The sequence below is a fragment of the Momordica charantia genome (assembly GCF_013281855.1).
Source record: "Momordica charantia cultivar OHB3-1 chromosome 3 unlocalized genomic scaffold, Mcharantia_2.0 BLBB01000003.1, whole genome shotgun sequence".
In the NCBI taxonomy this organism is placed as follows: Eukaryota; Viridiplantae; Streptophyta; class Magnoliopsida; order Cucurbitales; family Cucurbitaceae; genus Momordica; species Momordica charantia.
The window spans coordinates 18,573,818-18,591,152 of NW_028275161.1; the positions used below are offsets into that span (position 1 = coordinate 18,573,818).

General features: G+C 32.7%; 3 protein-coding genes across 3 annotated transcripts; 2 read left to right on the top strand and 1 right to left on the bottom strand.

The window, feature by feature from the left end:
* The first annotated feature begins 4,348 nt into the window (after positions 1-4,348).
* LOC111010877 (uncharacterized) lies at positions 4,349-5,110 on the top strand. The gene is made up of 2 exons (XM_022284455.2): positions 4,349-4,693; positions 4,780-5,110. Exons 1-2 carry the CDS (start codon positions 4,493-4,495, stop codon positions 4,951-4,953), a joined length of 375 nt encoding a protein of 124 aa, XP_022140147.1. The 5' UTR covers positions 4,349-4,492; the 3' UTR covers positions 4,954-5,110.
* A 3,062-nt stretch (positions 5,111-8,172) lies between these two features.
* On the bottom strand, positions 8,173-10,196 carry LOC111010871 (uncharacterized). Its single transcript, XM_022284450.2, has one exon. It carries the CDS (start codon positions 9,645-9,647, stop codon positions 8,226-8,228), a length of 1,422 nt encoding a protein of 473 aa, XP_022140142.1. The 5' UTR covers positions 9,648-10,196; the 3' UTR covers positions 8,173-8,225.
* A 5,154-nt stretch (positions 10,197-15,350) lies between these two features.
* Positions 15,351-15,911, top strand: LOC148212503 (uncharacterized). The gene has a single exon (XM_088122240.1). It carries the CDS (start codon positions 15,351-15,353, stop codon positions 15,909-15,911), a length of 561 nt encoding a protein of 186 aa, XP_087978366.1.
* The last annotated feature ends 1,424 nt before the right edge of the window (positions 15,912-17,335 follow it).

Sequence of the window (17,335 nt, forward strand, 5' to 3'; positions counted from 1 at the left end):
AACTTTAAATTATTGCAGTTTTATGTCTGCCTCTCAGTCTTTAGCTAGCACAAAGCTGTCTCTGTTTACATTGTTTCCTGAGTTACCTGAACATGTGCCAACTGACCTTGTGTGGCTCATCAGGAACAGGTCTTAGTGAAAGCAAGCTTATTCAAACATTTACTATTTGTGTATTTTTTTTTCCTTTTTGCTGATGCTTTTGACTTTTTTGTAAAAGTATCGGTTCATCCCTTTTTCCTTTTTCTTTTGTCTTTTGAGCCCAACAAGATGAAGTTTCGAACCTTTGCTTTTGGTCGAAGATATATGTCTTAACCAGTTGAACTACACTCAAGTTGGTATCAGTTCATCTCCCTGAGGTGTGAGAAGTGCGTGACTTACCAAAAATATCTGTTCCTATTCTTTTTTCGTGAGTGTTCAGATTCTTTCTTGTTCCAGTCACCCATATGTAAAATCTCCAGATTTCATGAGCTTCAATTCTGGGTCATTCCATAGAGCCTCAAGAACACATAGAAGTTTCCATCTTGTACCATTTTAAAAGACATTTAACTTGAATCATGTAGCCTGTCTTGACCTTCACTTTTGCAGCAACTGCTTGCTTGCTTCTTCATCTTCCGACTTTGTTGCATCAAGTGCTTTCTGAGTCCTATGGAACTGAAATGGGTATGAAAATTCAAACAATGGTGGTGTTTTTTGGTCTTTTCCATGAAACACCCCATTGAGAAAGAAGGTAACTTTCAGTCCAATTTCTTTGAGAGAATGATGAATGATGATTGATTGTGATAAGGATGAAGAAGAGTTTGGAAGGAAAAGTATGGCTTGACAGTCTGGTGTGCAACTTGGAAGTGGAAGAGTTGCAAGGTGGGAAAGTGCCCTTTCCCTTTTCTCTGACTTTTTTGGACTTTTTTTTTTAATAAAGATTTTTTAAAAGATTAAAATGCCTCAAAGACGGCCATTGGCAAGAGCATGTAATCTTTGAGTAATACCTACCTCGATGTTGCATGTTTGAACCTTTGAGTGTGTTTAATAAGAAAATAGTCGGTGCTTTTCGAGCGTGGACTTTGGAGCAAACACAGCCTCGTGAGTACTCTAATATAGGAAAGCAAGCTCCAATTAGGAGTCATAACAAACAAAAATGGTAATTAAGATGAATGTCCCTTGAAAATTGAAACATTGATTGAGGACTTTAAAAAAATGTTGAAACTCAGTGCAAGATTTCAATCAGGAAATGGTGAAGCTGTCCTCTCCAGTTGATCTGTCAAACTACAAAATCAACTGAATATTGTTGGTTGAGTTGTTCTTTTCAAAGGATCAAATGGTTTTGTATTTGCATTCGTTTTAGCCAATTCTATTATATGGTTGTTGGTTTTAGCATTAATGAGGTTCATTAATGTGTGGGAGTGCTTTTCAAACATATTTAAGCATTATTAAAGAAGCCAAAAAAATACTTGGGGACTGTTCTGCACAAAAATTGTTAGTAGTACTTTATTGCCTATTTTTTTTTATTATATTTAAATGTTGTATCAACTAATTTCCTTTTATGCATGCTTTCTTCCAATATATCTCGTTCTTTGACTAATAAATCATAATTGAATCAACTACATAAATCAACTCAATGAATGAAATATCTAAAATTAAGTTACATAAATGAGTCAGTCACAAAATCAAACATGTTTTGTTTAGACTCAACACTAAAATGTTCAACATTAACTACCACTATATGAGCATGACTAAGTGGTTAAGATATTTTGCTCCTCTGATGTTTTAGTCCCTCATTCTTAGGTTTAGTAAAATTATTCGAATCCTTAATTAATAAGGATAAAGAAAATGTTTCCTTTTTTTCTTTCCAAAAAATAATTTGTTTATTAATTTCATTAGCTACCAATTGTCAAAGTTTTCTTTATTAAGAACTACACATTATTAACTCAATACATCAACTTAAAAACAATGAGAGTTGTAGTTATTATAGGTAAAATCACCATGTTAAGTTTACTTCAAATGAAGACAAAGAAATGACGTGAGCTAAATTGCCCTAGTCTAACCGACACAACTCAATCGAGGCAGGTAGACCATACCTGACCGCCCAGCTAGTATACTATGTGGTTGATCAAATAAAATTTCTCTTGAACATGTTCCTCAATGCGTGTCCATGGTCCTTGATTCACCTTTTTACCAAAACACATCACATTTCATATCAAATATAAACATTATATATCATGTTGTATCCTTCCTTATTGATACTTACCACATTTTGATGAGTTGGCCGTCTAATATGAATTAAAATATATGAAAAGAAAATATAAGATAGATATTGAATATACAAGTTACTTCTCTAGGGGATTTTTTTTGGTTAGAAATGTGGTGGGGATGAAAGAGACACATGTAAATTAAAAATAATAAGAGTGAGATGCTAATTTTAGTTGAATAATGGGCTAAGGTGGGGCATACCTAATTTTGGTGGGATATGAGATATAATTTGAGAGGCATTGATCACATGGAGATGAAGCCAAAAAAAGGCTAAATTAGTTTGATTTTTTTTTCCACTAAATCTATAGTAATATGAAACCCCAGCTGTGCCCCCCTCATTATTTCCTTCACGTGTAAATTAATTTTTTTCCCCTTTTTCCTTTTTATCACCTGATTTTATTTACTCTATTTTAACGATTCGTTGTTTTATTTTTCTCTGTCTCCCTCTTCGTCCCCTTCTCCTTCCCTCCTTTATGATTTAAGATTCCCCTCCTCCATGCTTTTTCGCCTCGGATCCATCTTTCTAATTTTCACCTTCAGTTAATAAAATCCAACGTCATCTCTTCATTATTCCTCATATGTTGGAATTGGAGCCTTATATCCATCAATTTCTTCTTGATTTTGATCAATTGAAATTCAGAAATCTTGATTCGAAAAAGATCGAAATGCAGAGTCAATGAGCGATGGTGCTGGGAATAACATGCGACATTCCAAATCTCCGATTCGACCAAAACCCAGGGAAGGGAAGAAGAAGAAGGGGAGGGAGAAAGAGAAATAAAAATAAAAAGCAAATTGCACTAAAACATAAAAATAAAATAAAATTATTAATATTGCCACATCATTTAAAAAATGTGCGTACTCAATTATGCCATATGATATTTCCATTACTCAAATAAGTTCAGGGATCATTTAGAACTATTTTCTAAGGATCGAGAATCAAATTGTCATTTTTTGAAACTTAAAATCAAATAGACATTTATTCTCAAATTCAGAGATTAAAAACGTATTTTACCCAAAAAGTTGGGAAAGAGAGTAGTCCAAGGTGGCTTACTAGTATTAAACTTTTAAAAAGGTGAAAAAAGAAATTTTGATCGTAATTGCAGTAAAGCAATCCCTCGCAATTTCGTCATATACTCATTAGTGCATATAAAACCTATCCTTCTTTGGTTGATTGGAGATTGGAAATTAACTTTTAAGGTTTTAGTTTAGTTTAGAGTAAATTGTCTTACATCGGAGAGATTTATGAAGAGGGTGCTATAAAAGAGGTCAAAGTTTTAGGTTTTATTGAAACACTTTAACAAACTCTAGTTAATTGAATGATATTTGAGACTGTTTTGTGTAAACAGAGTCAAATAAGAGAAATCTATGCGATTGTAATAGATTTATTCTTGGTTTTTCTCCAATTTGGAGTTTTCATGTAAATTCTTGTATTTTTTTTATTTTATTTTATTGATTTCTTTAAATTTCTCAACTATTTTCCTATCATTACTTTCAATACGTCTATTTTAGTTCATATACTTTAATTTTTTATTCATTTTAGTCCATTTACTTTTAAAACATCAATTTTAATCCCTATACTTTTAAACCATGACCATTTTATTCTCTATTTACAAAACTTTAATACATATTTTACATACAGTAAAAATATTTCAATACAAATTTTATGGCTGCATTTCAATAAATTTAATCAATGAGTAAAGTATCATGCTAAAATTATGATCGTAAAAACCAACACAAACATAACTCAACCGTTAAGGCATCTTGCTACATTTTTAGAAGTGGTAGGTTGAATTATCCTTCTTGCTAAGGAAAAAATTGTGATCCAAAGATCAAAATAATATTTAAATAGGAGATAAACTATGGGTTGGGCCATCCAAATTTGAAAATGAAAAAGGAAATCAAGATAGAAGTTAAAAAGAAAGGAAAAGGGATCCGTGTTCGTTACGTGGTTCATTATTAGTTACACCGCAAGTTCGCAACGCAGCGTTTAATTAAATGTTTGCCGACCGTGGCGCGTCGTGGGCCCACCCGTGTTTCTCGTGAATTTTATTATTATTATTATATTATATTATATTATATTATCTCATCCCTCTCTCTTCTCCACTTACCAATTCCAGTTGCCAACCAAACGCGCCTCACATTTTCAAAACATATTTATACAATACAATTTTTTTTTGTAATGCTTCTTCAATTGCTCTCTGAAACTTACACCCATTTTTTCTCCTTCTGAAACTGAATATTAATTTATATGACCATGATTTTCCCAACTCCTCCAATGGAACCACAACACACCCTCCACTGCAACTTGGAGCTCTGCCTCTCTCCGCCGCCGGCGCCACCTTCCTCCGCCACCGCCGCTGAATCAACAACCACTTCAACTTCCGACCACCACCACCCCATGGTCAATTATCATCATGGATTCCCTGTTACTGATCTTACAGAGCTCCAGGTACATATATTGCTCAAATTTACCTTTTAATTGTCAAGAACAAACCTAACTCAATAGTAATTAATTTGGGTTATGGGTATTGGCAGGCGAGAGCGATCATAATAGGAGCCACGCGACAGATGGAGGAGAGGAAGACGACATGTCGGACCAGATCGGCGGAGGAGAAATCAAGCTCCATGAAGAGATCGCTGCAGAGGTTTTTACAGAAGAGAAAGCATCGCATACAAACACTCACACCCTACACTACTCATCACTTCTAGATTTTTTTTATTATTTATTTCTCCATTTTTCATTTTTAGCAACTTAGGATATATCCAGCTCTTGTGTTGTGCGGTGTGTGGTGTGGGACTTTATAATGTATGAATACATTTCACTGCGCATATGTAACTTATATAAATACTTTGCCTTAATTCTTCATATTTTTCTTAAAGAGGGAGTTTCTTTTTTGTTGGGTACTTCCTTTATGACCTTGACTTAAAATTTCTATGTAACTAAAATAACCTAATGTATGTAGCATGTTAGCAATTTCTATATAAGTTAATTTTCACTAAAAATATATGATTATTATTAAAAGGATGTGTTTTTTGATATGGCCTAGAGTCCTAGGGCATGAAAGTATATAACTTCTTCTTGTGTTTTAAGACAATAGTTTAGGTTTTTAATTTCTAAATAGGTACTGCTTTGATTTGGTGGTATTGGGTATTTGAAAATGTAAAATGATTTCGAAGAAATTGAGTTCAAATTTCATGACAGCCTGTTTACCATATTAAAATCTTCTCCTAGTTTCTCAATTACAATGAGAGGTAATCGAGGATTTTACCTGATTTAAGTATTTTTTGGCACCCACATTGATAAAAAAAATTACAGTTTCTTACCAGTAAAATATTGAAAGTGAATTGAGAGGAAAAATGGTGATTGGATATGTGAGTGAATGGGTATTAGCCCAAGACTTTTGGCTCTATCCTAGTTTTTGTTTTCGATGGTCAGCCACCCTTGTCTCAAGAACCTAACTCGAGTCAAACTTCGACACTAGTCAAATATTTTATAAAATTTATGTTATTTTTAATTATGTGTAATTTTTTTTTATTCATATTCATTTTGTCTTTCTCTCTCTTCCCCTTTCCTTCCTATCTTTATTTCTCTCTTTACAAAAATATCTTTCCATGACTTCTCACCATTGCCACGTGAGGATCCAAAATATGGTATTTTTGGAAGATTTAAGCCCATAGTATTTGGAGGAGTTTTTGGGCTCTTCTGGCAGCCTTTTTCTTTTTAGTGGAATATGTGGGGGTGGGGATTGAATTCACGAACTCCTTGATTGGAGATATATGTCCGGCTCAACTATGCTTGCTTTGGTAGGGTGGTAGCCCTTATCTTACTAAACCACAAATCTGTTTTTTTAATTTCTTTGTTTTTTTCTTATACAACCCAACCACTAACTTGTATTTTCTTGAAATGATCTAAATCACTCCCCATTACATTCGCAACAACCACTTTTTGATATATATAAAACTGAATGCATATACATATACTTCTTCCAACGAGGAAACAATTATATCCACAGATTTCTATCTTTTGAAATCAGAGCTTCTTGGAATCTGAGAGAAGCTTCGCCTGGCAGGAGACCTCAAAATACTTGTAATTGTTGAGTCGGATTCCCTACAAGCAATAAATCTTCTAACGAGAAAGTCGAAAACGAACTATGAGTAACGAAAGCAATTTAAATACTCGACATTTCATGAAATGGTACACTTTTTCCCCACGATTTCATATAAACCTACATGTAGGAAGATCTTTGAATAGGGCAACTGACATTTGAACTAAAGTTGCACTCATCAACTTTCTTGCGTAGTTTTTAGCTTCAATTGCTTTTTCACAATAGATAGAGAAAATTTACATCCCTCTAAAGTCCACACGAAATTTTCAAGCTAAAATAAAAGTTCACTCTTTTAACCTGAGCTCAACAGTAAATTAAATTTTCACTCGTATATTTTGTGTGCTAAATAAGAAAAAGAGAAAATAAATAATCTATATCATTGTTGGAAATTGTTTTTATGCAATCTATACATTAATTACCTATTTAATTATGATCCCCATTTTAAGAGCCAAGATTCCATTCCCCCCTTCATCTCACCAAAACTCCAATCCTTAATTATGGCATCTCCTTGTTGTGTGCAAGAGTAGAATCTTTGCAGCCTTCCCAACGTAAGAAAAAAGGTGAGTGAAAGTTGATGTGATATTAGACCTTTCATATAAGCTTATTTTAATAATCTTCAAAGAACCAACACACAACACCCAATACAGAAGAAAAGTTCAAATTTTAGACTTCAAGAGAGAGAGAGAGAGAGAAGTGAATCAAGAAATATATTTTTTATTTTAGACTTCAGTTTCTTCTCTGTGTGCTAAAAAGATAATGGAGAAGCAGCTACCTAACTGATAAGACCTGGCCTGCAGCCTGCAGCTACATCCTTTCTCCTATAAGATACAAACAAAATAAAAAAGAGAGAGAAAAAAAAGAAGAAGAAATCTTATCTTTGCATGAAGATTCATTCAAGTGCAAGTCATGTCAAGCCAACTCTGCACTTTGCATCAACTTTGTCTTACTTTTAACACATGGAAATGACTGATGGAATAAATGAGCTAAGTTTCAGACCTCACCAACCAACTCACAGCTTTTCCATTCAACCATCGCTAACAAATAAATTTGTTACAAGAAATGAAATATAATACCATTTCTACCCCTTTTTAACTTATATCAATTTTTACTATAAACTTTACGTCTCACACCTAGACAAATGTTGCCTTCTTTACCTTGAATTAAGAATCGTCTTGGTAATGTTTGTTTCTCGTTCTCTTTTTCAATGAGTAAAAATAAACCGTATTTTGTTGTTTTTTTTTAATTGTAAGAAAAACAAAAACATGTTTGATAATGGTAATAATTTTTTATGGGTTTCTAAAATTTTAAATTAAATATTCAAAATCTTTTGTTCGTTTTCAAAATTTCTACCCAATATTAATAACGTTTTTTATACATGAGAAACGAAAAAACATAGAAGCAGTTATCAAATGTTTATGTTTCTCATTAGTGGGAAAAGAGAAACAAGAAACAAAATACGGTAATATTACCAAATGGGCTACTACGTATTACAAAACACATACACGGATTTCAATTTAAAAGATCTATATTAGAGTTGTGTTTTTTCCAAAAATATATATATAGTGTGTTTTTAGTAGTCGATATTATGTATTATATTGAAAACTTAAATTTGTGCAAAGTTAGATTTTAGTAAAATTAGTGAGTTTTGAAATATTTTACCTTGCTTTTAATTAAAATTAGTGGTTGAATCAGCAGGAATTCAACTAAACATAAAAGTGCAGCATTTATCTAAATCCAAAGTTTAATAATATGAAATCAAAACTTTTGAGGAAAAAAATTAATACACCTCATGGGTAAAATTTTACTTTTTTTCCTCCAAAGGCAAAAAGGAAAGAGAGAAAAAAAATCAGTCAAAAGTAGTTTTCAGTTTTACTACTACAAACCAGAACACAGAACAACTGCAACAAAAGCCCAAAAAGTAAGCATAAGATTTTTGTCCCAAGTTGGAGTCTGAGAAGAGCCATTTTCTTCCAATTGGTTCCATGCTGCCTGTATTCTCTTACAATCTTCTGCTGTTTGTTGTTCACTGTCATTTCTTCCTCCACTGGGATTCAAACAGTATGGGGTTTCCTCAGAATCAACTGAGATATTATTCCTCTTCTCAATCTCCTTATGCCTTTGGCTGCATGATGAACACAGCCCTTCGTTTCCTCTTACATCCAATCTCTTCCCAAGTTTACTCACAAACTCATCTGGAAAAGACACCTCTCCACTCAGTTGATTGTGGCTCAGATTCAAAAGATCCAATTTTGGAAGTTGCCCCAAATCTGCTGGGATTGCCCCACTTAGATTGTTGTTGCCCAAAGACAGGGCTGTGAGGGTTCTCAGAGAAGAGATTGAACTGGGTATTGGCCCTTCAATCCCACATTCTGATAGGCTTATTGATGTGAGCTTCTCAAGGCTTCCTAAGAACAAAGGCATCACAGAGTTTAATGGGTTGTGGTCCAATATCAAGTACTCCAAATGCTCTAACCCTTCAAATGTTTGTGGGATTGGCCCATTTATGAAGTTGTGGCTCAAATCCAGCAGCACTAATTTCTTCAACATCCCCAAATTTGGAGGTATCTTCCCCTGAATCCTATTTGAGCCCAAATCAATCTTTTGGAGGAGCTGCAACTGCCCTAAAGAAGAAGGCAGATTTCCCTGTAGAGCATTCCAACTGAGGTCCAAAATGCTCAAACTTCTCAACCCACCAATGGCTTGGGGAATTCCACCACTCAAATTGTTGTAGCTGAGATCAAGCTCTTCAAGGCACAACAATCCACCAATCCCTTCAGGAATCTGCCCCTTCAGGCTGTTCTGAGACAGACTCAGGACTCTCAGATTTGTTGCATTCCCCAAACTGGAAGGGATCTCCCCAGAGAGAGATGGATTGGACTGGAGAGCCAATTGCTCCAAATAAGACAGTGAGTGAAACAGGGCAGGAAACAGAGCAACTGAGGAGGTAGTGAAGCAGCTGAAGATTGAAAGGGACTTCAAATAAGGGAGCTTGAGCAAGGCATGGGACAAATAGGCAGAGGATTTGCAAGGTGGGTCAAGAACATCAGGGCCAATGTGGATGTTGGTGACATGGAACAGAGGAGGGAATTGAGCAATCTCACATTTTATGCCAGGCCATGGAGTTTGAGAGCAGGGGAGGGGGTGAGCCAGAGGCCAATCAGGGTCATCCAATAGAGAGGTCATAACTTCAAAAAGCCCCAAAAGCTCTGCCTCTTCCATTTCATCAGTTGAGAAGGTGGTGCTGCTGGTAAAGAGAAGGAACAGAAAAAGGGAAACAGAGAGGGAAGCCATGGCCATGGGAGAGGAAAGAAGAAAGTGGAAGTGGAAAGGAGTTGAGTTTGGGGTTTGTATTTGTGGGGAAAGGAAGAGGAAGAGAAAGAGGAAGAGGAAGAGGAAGGTGTGTCAGTGGTGGAAAAGTGGAAGTGGAAGGAGAGAAGAGAGGGAGTTACTAATAGGGGAAATGTTTGTGAGCAGAGGCTTCTTTTTGTGTTTTTTTAATAGACAAGTGTGTAAACTGTAAAATGATGGGACTTGGGCTTCATTTCAGAACCTGTGTGAAGCAGACACCACAATGATGCTCAGCCAGCACACAGCAGAGACCAGACCTCTCGCTCTAGCTACCTCCCTTTGAAACATTGGCTTTTGAGAGGAAATATGTATATATATCATTTGGGAATTGGGATGCAATTCTTGAGAATATTTATTAGGTATTTGGAGTTTATGTAGAGGGCTTAGGAACCCTAGATTTGAGAGGTAGGTTTTTTGAAACTTAGTGTTAGAAAAACTATTGAGGAAGTGTATTTGGTGAGAATAGGTTTCGGGTGTTGATATAAGATTCTCGGTTAGGTGACATGTCAGCAATGGTCTATGTGAATGGTTCAAGGGTAGGAGTTAAACTGAGCTCTTCTTTATCCGATACTAAACATGTTAAATCTCCCATGAGCCCACAAATTTAAATTGATAGATTAGAATAAATTTAATCATATATAGATATCTCAATAAATATTAACAAATAACGATGGTAAGTACTTATACTAAAAAGATATATTTTTTATTTTTTTATTTTTAGTTCATTTGAACTTCAAAATTAAGTATGCTTTTTAATTATACTTAACTTGGAGCAATTTTACAGCTTACCTCATCAAGACAGATTTGTTGTGTGGGTTACAACTATTCTGGAAAAAAAAAACTGTAAAATCTTTCTTAATTGCAAAAAGTATACATCTTTTTTGTGTATGAGACAAATAATTAATAATGTGATTACTGAAATGAGAGAGTTATTGTAAAGAGACAAGTTGTTTAAAAGAGTATGTGATAATTAAGAGAGGAGGTTAGAAATAAACAGATTTAATCGGTGTGTATGAATTTGAAATTAATTAGTTAAAAAAACATAAAAAGTATTAAAAAAAATCATGGATTGATCCATCCAAAGTTTGCTTATGCAATTTTTTTTAGAATAACATATGTGAGATTTGGGGATCGATCTCACAACCTTTTGATTAGAGATATATGTCAATTACTGTTGAACTAAGCTCGTTTTGACTTTCTATATGGTCTTTTTTCATTATGTGTATAGGGAATCAAATGAAGAGAGAGGCCATCAATTTTAGACATGTATTTTTTTGTGAATGTCAAATTTTTTCATTGCGATTTGTCAACGTGTTGCAGCTAACTGTCTCAACTATGTAGCTTTTAATGGCATTTAAACATTTTTTTAATGAAAGTTCTTTAAAAAAAAAAGAAAGGTAAAATTATAAGTTTTGATATCTTTAATTAAAACTGGATTTGATTAATTTAGTTCTTTGTATCAGACTATCTTTGGATGTCTAAGATTTGTGTCTATTTAGTTTTTAAACTTTTAAAAATCTTTTAAAAAGTCTAATTTTTCACTTTTCTATCTAATAGACATTTGATATTAATTTCATTAGTTATAACATTTATAAGTCACCAAATGTTATCTCGAGTTAACAACTGACACATTAGACATAAAATTGATAAAACCAACTTTAAAATTTTATGAACTTATTAAAAACTTATGAAATGTGGACTAAATAAATTCAACCCTGAAATTCCTAAACCCAATTTAACTTTACATTGGATGGCATGAAAAACATCTAGGTAAGTAAAAAATAAATAAATAAATAAAATTCTAATATTTGAAAACTAATACAACATGAGATAGACTTAGGTACATATTATCATCTCACTATTGGCACGTGGTGGCGTAGTGGGTTTGTGATCGAATGGAGATACTTCCCTCCTCAATTCAAACTCTACAAGACGTGTAGTTGGGACTTTCTTCCCTTCATTCGGAAACGAGTGTAAAGCCACACATAAACTGACTACATTTCAAAAAGTCTAATTCTTTGAGACCAAAGTCATAGGTTCATGTTTTTAACAAAAGCATAAAGTCAAATTATTGAATAATTTCGAATCCTTCTCAAAACATGATGACATATCAAAAACTATAAAATATATCTAGGCATATAAGCATAAATCCCTATATATGCTTATCGAAAGTCTTCTTATTGAAAATCATCCAAATCCCTTTTTTTTTTTTTTTTTGACAGACATCCAAATCTAATTAAAATAAATAACCATAGATATCATGATCTACATTTCGTGAAGAACTATATATATTATATATACGAGAAACTGTCTTTTGGAGTGTTCCACTCGTTACCTCAAATTCCTAATTAACAATAATTAAGCTTGCATGATTAAATGATTAAAGATTTGACCTTTTTATTTCAATCAATCACCCAGCATAAATTAGAAGCCAAAACGTTATTTTTGCACATGAATATCATACTCATTGGAATAATCATGCTAATATATATCCCAATGAAAATTTTAAATATGCTATTAGTTTAATGGTTTAAATATTATATTTTAGTTTTTATACCTTCGACTTTGGTTCATTTTGATCTCTATACTTTCAAGACGACTTCCAACTTTTGTTTATTTTAATCTTTGTACCTTCAAAACATCCATGATGATTCTTATACTTTTAAAAATGATTGTTTTGTTCCATTTATTTTTATTTTTATCTCGTTTCTTTCCATCATAATTTTAGCTTAATACTTCATTCACTAATTTTCTTGAAATGTAATCATAAATTTGTATTAAAAGACTTTCTATCATGTATAAATTTTGTATTAAGATTTTGTAAATAGAGATAAAAAAAATGGCCGCTTTTTGAGAATGTAGGAACAAAAAAACAGACATCTTAGAAGTATAAAGACTCAAATGAACAAAAACTAAAAGTATAGGAACGAAAACGAAGTAAAGACCAGAATATACCACCCAGAATAGTATGTAAATCTATTTTAATTTTGGGTCTATTGATATTTTAAGTAAATTATTTATTGTCCTCAAACTTTTAAATATTCAATATTTTAATCCTTGAATCTTGCTTATAGACTATTTAAGTTTTCTCTATTGATATTTCAAGTAAATTATTTAGCAAAAACTTAAAATTTTGACACCCTCGCGAGTAAATGTCATCTCATAGATGATGGACAAATGTTCGAAGCTTGGTCAAGTATTAGATTTCAATTCAAAATTTAAAATTAATAACAAAGACTAAATAATTTTTAGTAAATTGTATGTTTAGTTGTTAAATTTTAGAATGGTATTTAATGAGTTCTTAAACTTTAAAAATATCTAATATATTTTTAAATATTTAATTTTGCATCCAATAAATTTATGAACTAATTAAAAATTTTGAAATTCACATAAATTTATTGATATATTAGACACTTTAAGAATATGAACTAAACTTATAATTTTGGGAGATTAAAATTAAAATATGTAAAAATTTAGGGATTGAGATGAAAGAAACACAAATTCCAAAATAAAAACTACCAGAAGAAGACAAATATAGTGTCTCTATCCAGGATGTTCTACACGTGGCAGACATTAAATTGAGTCGGGTCCCATGTTGGCTGCTGATGCGGATCATGATTAACCAATCATGGTGCTAATTTAACCTGAATCGTCCACGTGTAAGAGCAATATATGTTGAAAAATGTCACTCCTATACCCTTTTTGTTTTTGTTTTAGAGAAATGTATGTAATTTAATATTTCTTACTTTTATGTTTTCCATTTTTTTAAATATTATTATACAATCTTGAAAAAAATAATAATAAAAACTTTTGTTTCCTCTTTCCTGTTATCCGTTTTGAGTTTCTCAAACCATTAACAAAGTTTCTAGTTTAAATAATTTTGAATTTGAACCATAAATTTCATATTAAAAAATCAAACCACATGATTATTTTATATTTAAGAATTTTAAGTGACTATATATAACACTTAATACCTTTTTGGAATTTGAGATCAAGTTTTATCTTTTTTTTAATTATCATTAAAAAGAAATGTGTTAAAATAAATTTTTATGTAAAAATTAATTTGGCAAGATAACTTTTAGAAAATAAAAACAAAAAACAGATGTACTGTTTTACTTTATTTTACACACAAGTGTTTAGTTGATTTTTACACGAGTTTTTCCAATTAATTGTTTGTTTATTATTAATTTTAAAGTATAATTTAATTTAAATATATCGTCATATATTTTTAAATCAATAAGTAGGAGAGAAAAAAAAAATATATGACAAAAACATACTAGAACGAATTATTACTTAAAAAAAACACATCGATAATAATCTTAAATCATCATCAAATTTTCGAGCCTCACTATAAAAGTTGAAACAAACATTACAAATGTGACAATCTAAATGTCACCCATATGAATATTCATGTATCAAGAGGAATCCTAAAAATATTTCCTACTCATTACACTCGAGACTATCCCCTTTTACTTGTCTTCTTGTGATGAGCTAGCATTAATTTCTCCATTTTCCCAAAATAAATACTTAAAAAAAAAACATACATAATTATCTTACCTTATCTCTAGACAACCAATTGATTAAATTTTATTTTTCTTCCAAAAAAAAAATGGAACATTGAGATTTGAATTTCTAACCTTTGAAAACAAATGTATGAGTAGTTGAGTTGTGGGCACTGCAGGGTCGTGCCTCTTCTAAAAGGCCACGCCACCTGCTTCATGGACACGACCGTCATGGCTGTACCCTCTCCAAGAGTAGCTACGCTCTCTCTGCAGCCAGTCCACCACCCATACAGCTAAACACGGATCCCGAACACGCATTGTCGCCTTGACAATACCACCACACACCACTGCATCCCTTGTCCGTTTGCGGGTGGCACCACACGGCCATGACATCACATGCAGGTTTGCTCCCTAAGTTTACTTGTAAAAGTAAGTCAAAGAACCTCTATAAATATAGAAATTTTCGAGCCGTGTTTGAGGTAATTAGTAATTCCTCCCTCTCAATTCCATAAACTCAAGCAATTTCTTTCTATAGGCTTGATATTGACTTAAGCATCAGAGTGTATGCTGACATCATGCCGACGCTAGCTTGCTCACCTTTCCCTTGTGCAAATCATCTTTATCCCCTATTCACAATCCTTCGGATCAAATTCGGCCCACCAAATTCAATTCACCTCGTCATTTTACATTTTAACGCTCCAAATTACCATCAATAATAATTTTTCAACAAATTAATAATCCTCTATCAAAGTCTGAATCTCCTACTTCTTCCTATAGGAAGGAAAAAAAAAACTCTTTTCTTTTAAGATTTATAATGCTAATAAGAACATTCTTGACTATTTTCATTTAGTTCCAAATTTGATTACCCTGATTGCAATGCTTGCATGGCAATGTGAGAGATCATGTGAGGGAAGATAAATAGAACCAAAAAAGAAAGAGGGGCAAGATAGTAATTTGTGCTAATTCAATAATTAGCCATATATCCCAACAAAAACCCTATAAAAGCCCTAATAATGCACCATCCCTTGTATCTCACAAATCAAACTAAAACCCTCTTGCAAACTCCACTCAAATTCTCAACTCAAAGAACAAAACTCCATTAATTTATTTTTCTTCTTTCTTTTTCTTCTTCTTCTTCTTCCCCCAACACATGTCTAATTCAAATAATCCACCTTATAAATTTGCAAAGGGAGCAGCCTTCTTCTCTTCCCTAGCCTCCCTAATTCTTCTCTCCAGTATCTTCACCTTCAAAAACCTCTCTTTTTCATCTCATCTCTTCAACAGCACCAACTTCTGGTTCTTCATTTCCAACGCCCTCATAATTCTCATCATAGCCGCTGATTATAATCGCATTTTCTCTCCCACCCAAAACAAAAGACTCGATTTTTATGAAGATTACGTATCCTCCAATCAAAACCAAACTCAGATACTTCAAAGTTCTTCACTGGCAGTAATAGTTGATGAAGAGAGAGAAACCCCAGAAGAGAAACTGCAAATCGTGGTTGGAAGACGCGATTTTGGGTCTTGCCAGCGAAGCAAGTCGGAGAAACCCAAGAGAAAAACCATGGGGAGGAGGTCGGAAAGTGTAAAATACGAAGCAAAGGGAGAAGGAAATGAGTTCTCAAAGATGACAGATGAAGAATTGAATAGAAGGGTGGAGGAATTTATTCAAAGAATTAATAGACAAATGAGACTTCAAAGTTCAAACTAAAAATAATAATGGGATTGTGGATCCGACGAGGTTTTTTAACTTAGAAAATAAGCCACGATCGAAAAAATTGTGCTGTTTTTTGTGGCATGTTTTGTTGTTTGTGTGTGTCTTGGTTATAAAGAGGCTTTTTTACTGTTAATAATGGCTCCCATGCATGGAATTAATTGTACGTTTTTGTCTCACTATATTTATTTTATTTTAGTTTAACTCTTGGGCTTCCTTTTTGTAAAAAAAAATCTCTTTCATAATTATGTTATTCAAAGAGATTGATTGCTAAAAAGACAAATTCACTTGAATTTAAATCGCATGTATAGTTAGTTAATTGGTTAAAGAATATATTATTTGATCAAAATATTAGAGATTCGAATTTTATTCTTACTTCTGCTTGGTTTGTAAGGAGAGTGCTAACAAAGTCTCACGTTGATTAGAGGAGTGAATAATCATGGATATATAAGAGAGACAATTATCTCCATTGGTATAAGTCCTTTTGAGTGAAACAAAAAACAAAGCTCTGAGGACATGTTCGAAGTCGACAATATCCCGAGATACTCGGGACAACCTTCACATATTGTTAAACTAAAAATACAATAACAACAATAAGGGTAAGTTAACCGATAAACTAATATCACATGGAAATGCTCCTTTTAACTTAAAATAAATCTCCTTGTTAACAATGGAAGACATTAAAGATCTTTTTTGGATTTTTTTTAACATTGCTCGTTTGTATAGAACTTGTAACGTTCTTGCTCACAATTTAGTCCAAGAGCCTATAATTTTTTGGGTGACATAAAAATGTCTTTTAACTGTCGTGTCCGGACGCGTAATTCGATTAATCTTACGGGACAAATGCGTGACTCTACAACATTTGGTGTCGGAAAACACATATAAATTATTAATTCCTAAAGTAGGTGGTCATCGTGGGGTTTGAACTCTTAATTAACCCTAGTCACTTTTGACTAATGAACCACATGGTTAGGAATTCTCTAGCTACTTTTGCACCAAGCATGCTCAATTACCAAATTCTAATTGATTTAATGAATTAAGTGTGGGTATAATTGCACCTAATTTACTCTCTATATAGATTATTATAATGATAAAAGTCAATGAAGTGGGTAACATAAAAATAAAGTCATACTTTCATAATTTTGAAAGTATGACTTTATTTTTTAAAAGAAAAAAAGATTGTGAGGAAAAGATAATTATCCATTTTACAAAAGTTTTGTTCTATAATATAAAAAAAAAATTGTTTTTGAAAACAGCTCTGAATTAAGGAAAAAAATCCAAAACGAAAACGAAAGTGAGGGAGATTATAGTATTGCCTTTAAATGTGTTCATGTGTTGATATAACTTCAAAAAAACACACTTTCTTTTACATATTCAATTAACATACTAACAGAAATTCCCTTAGCTAGGACAAAACAAAA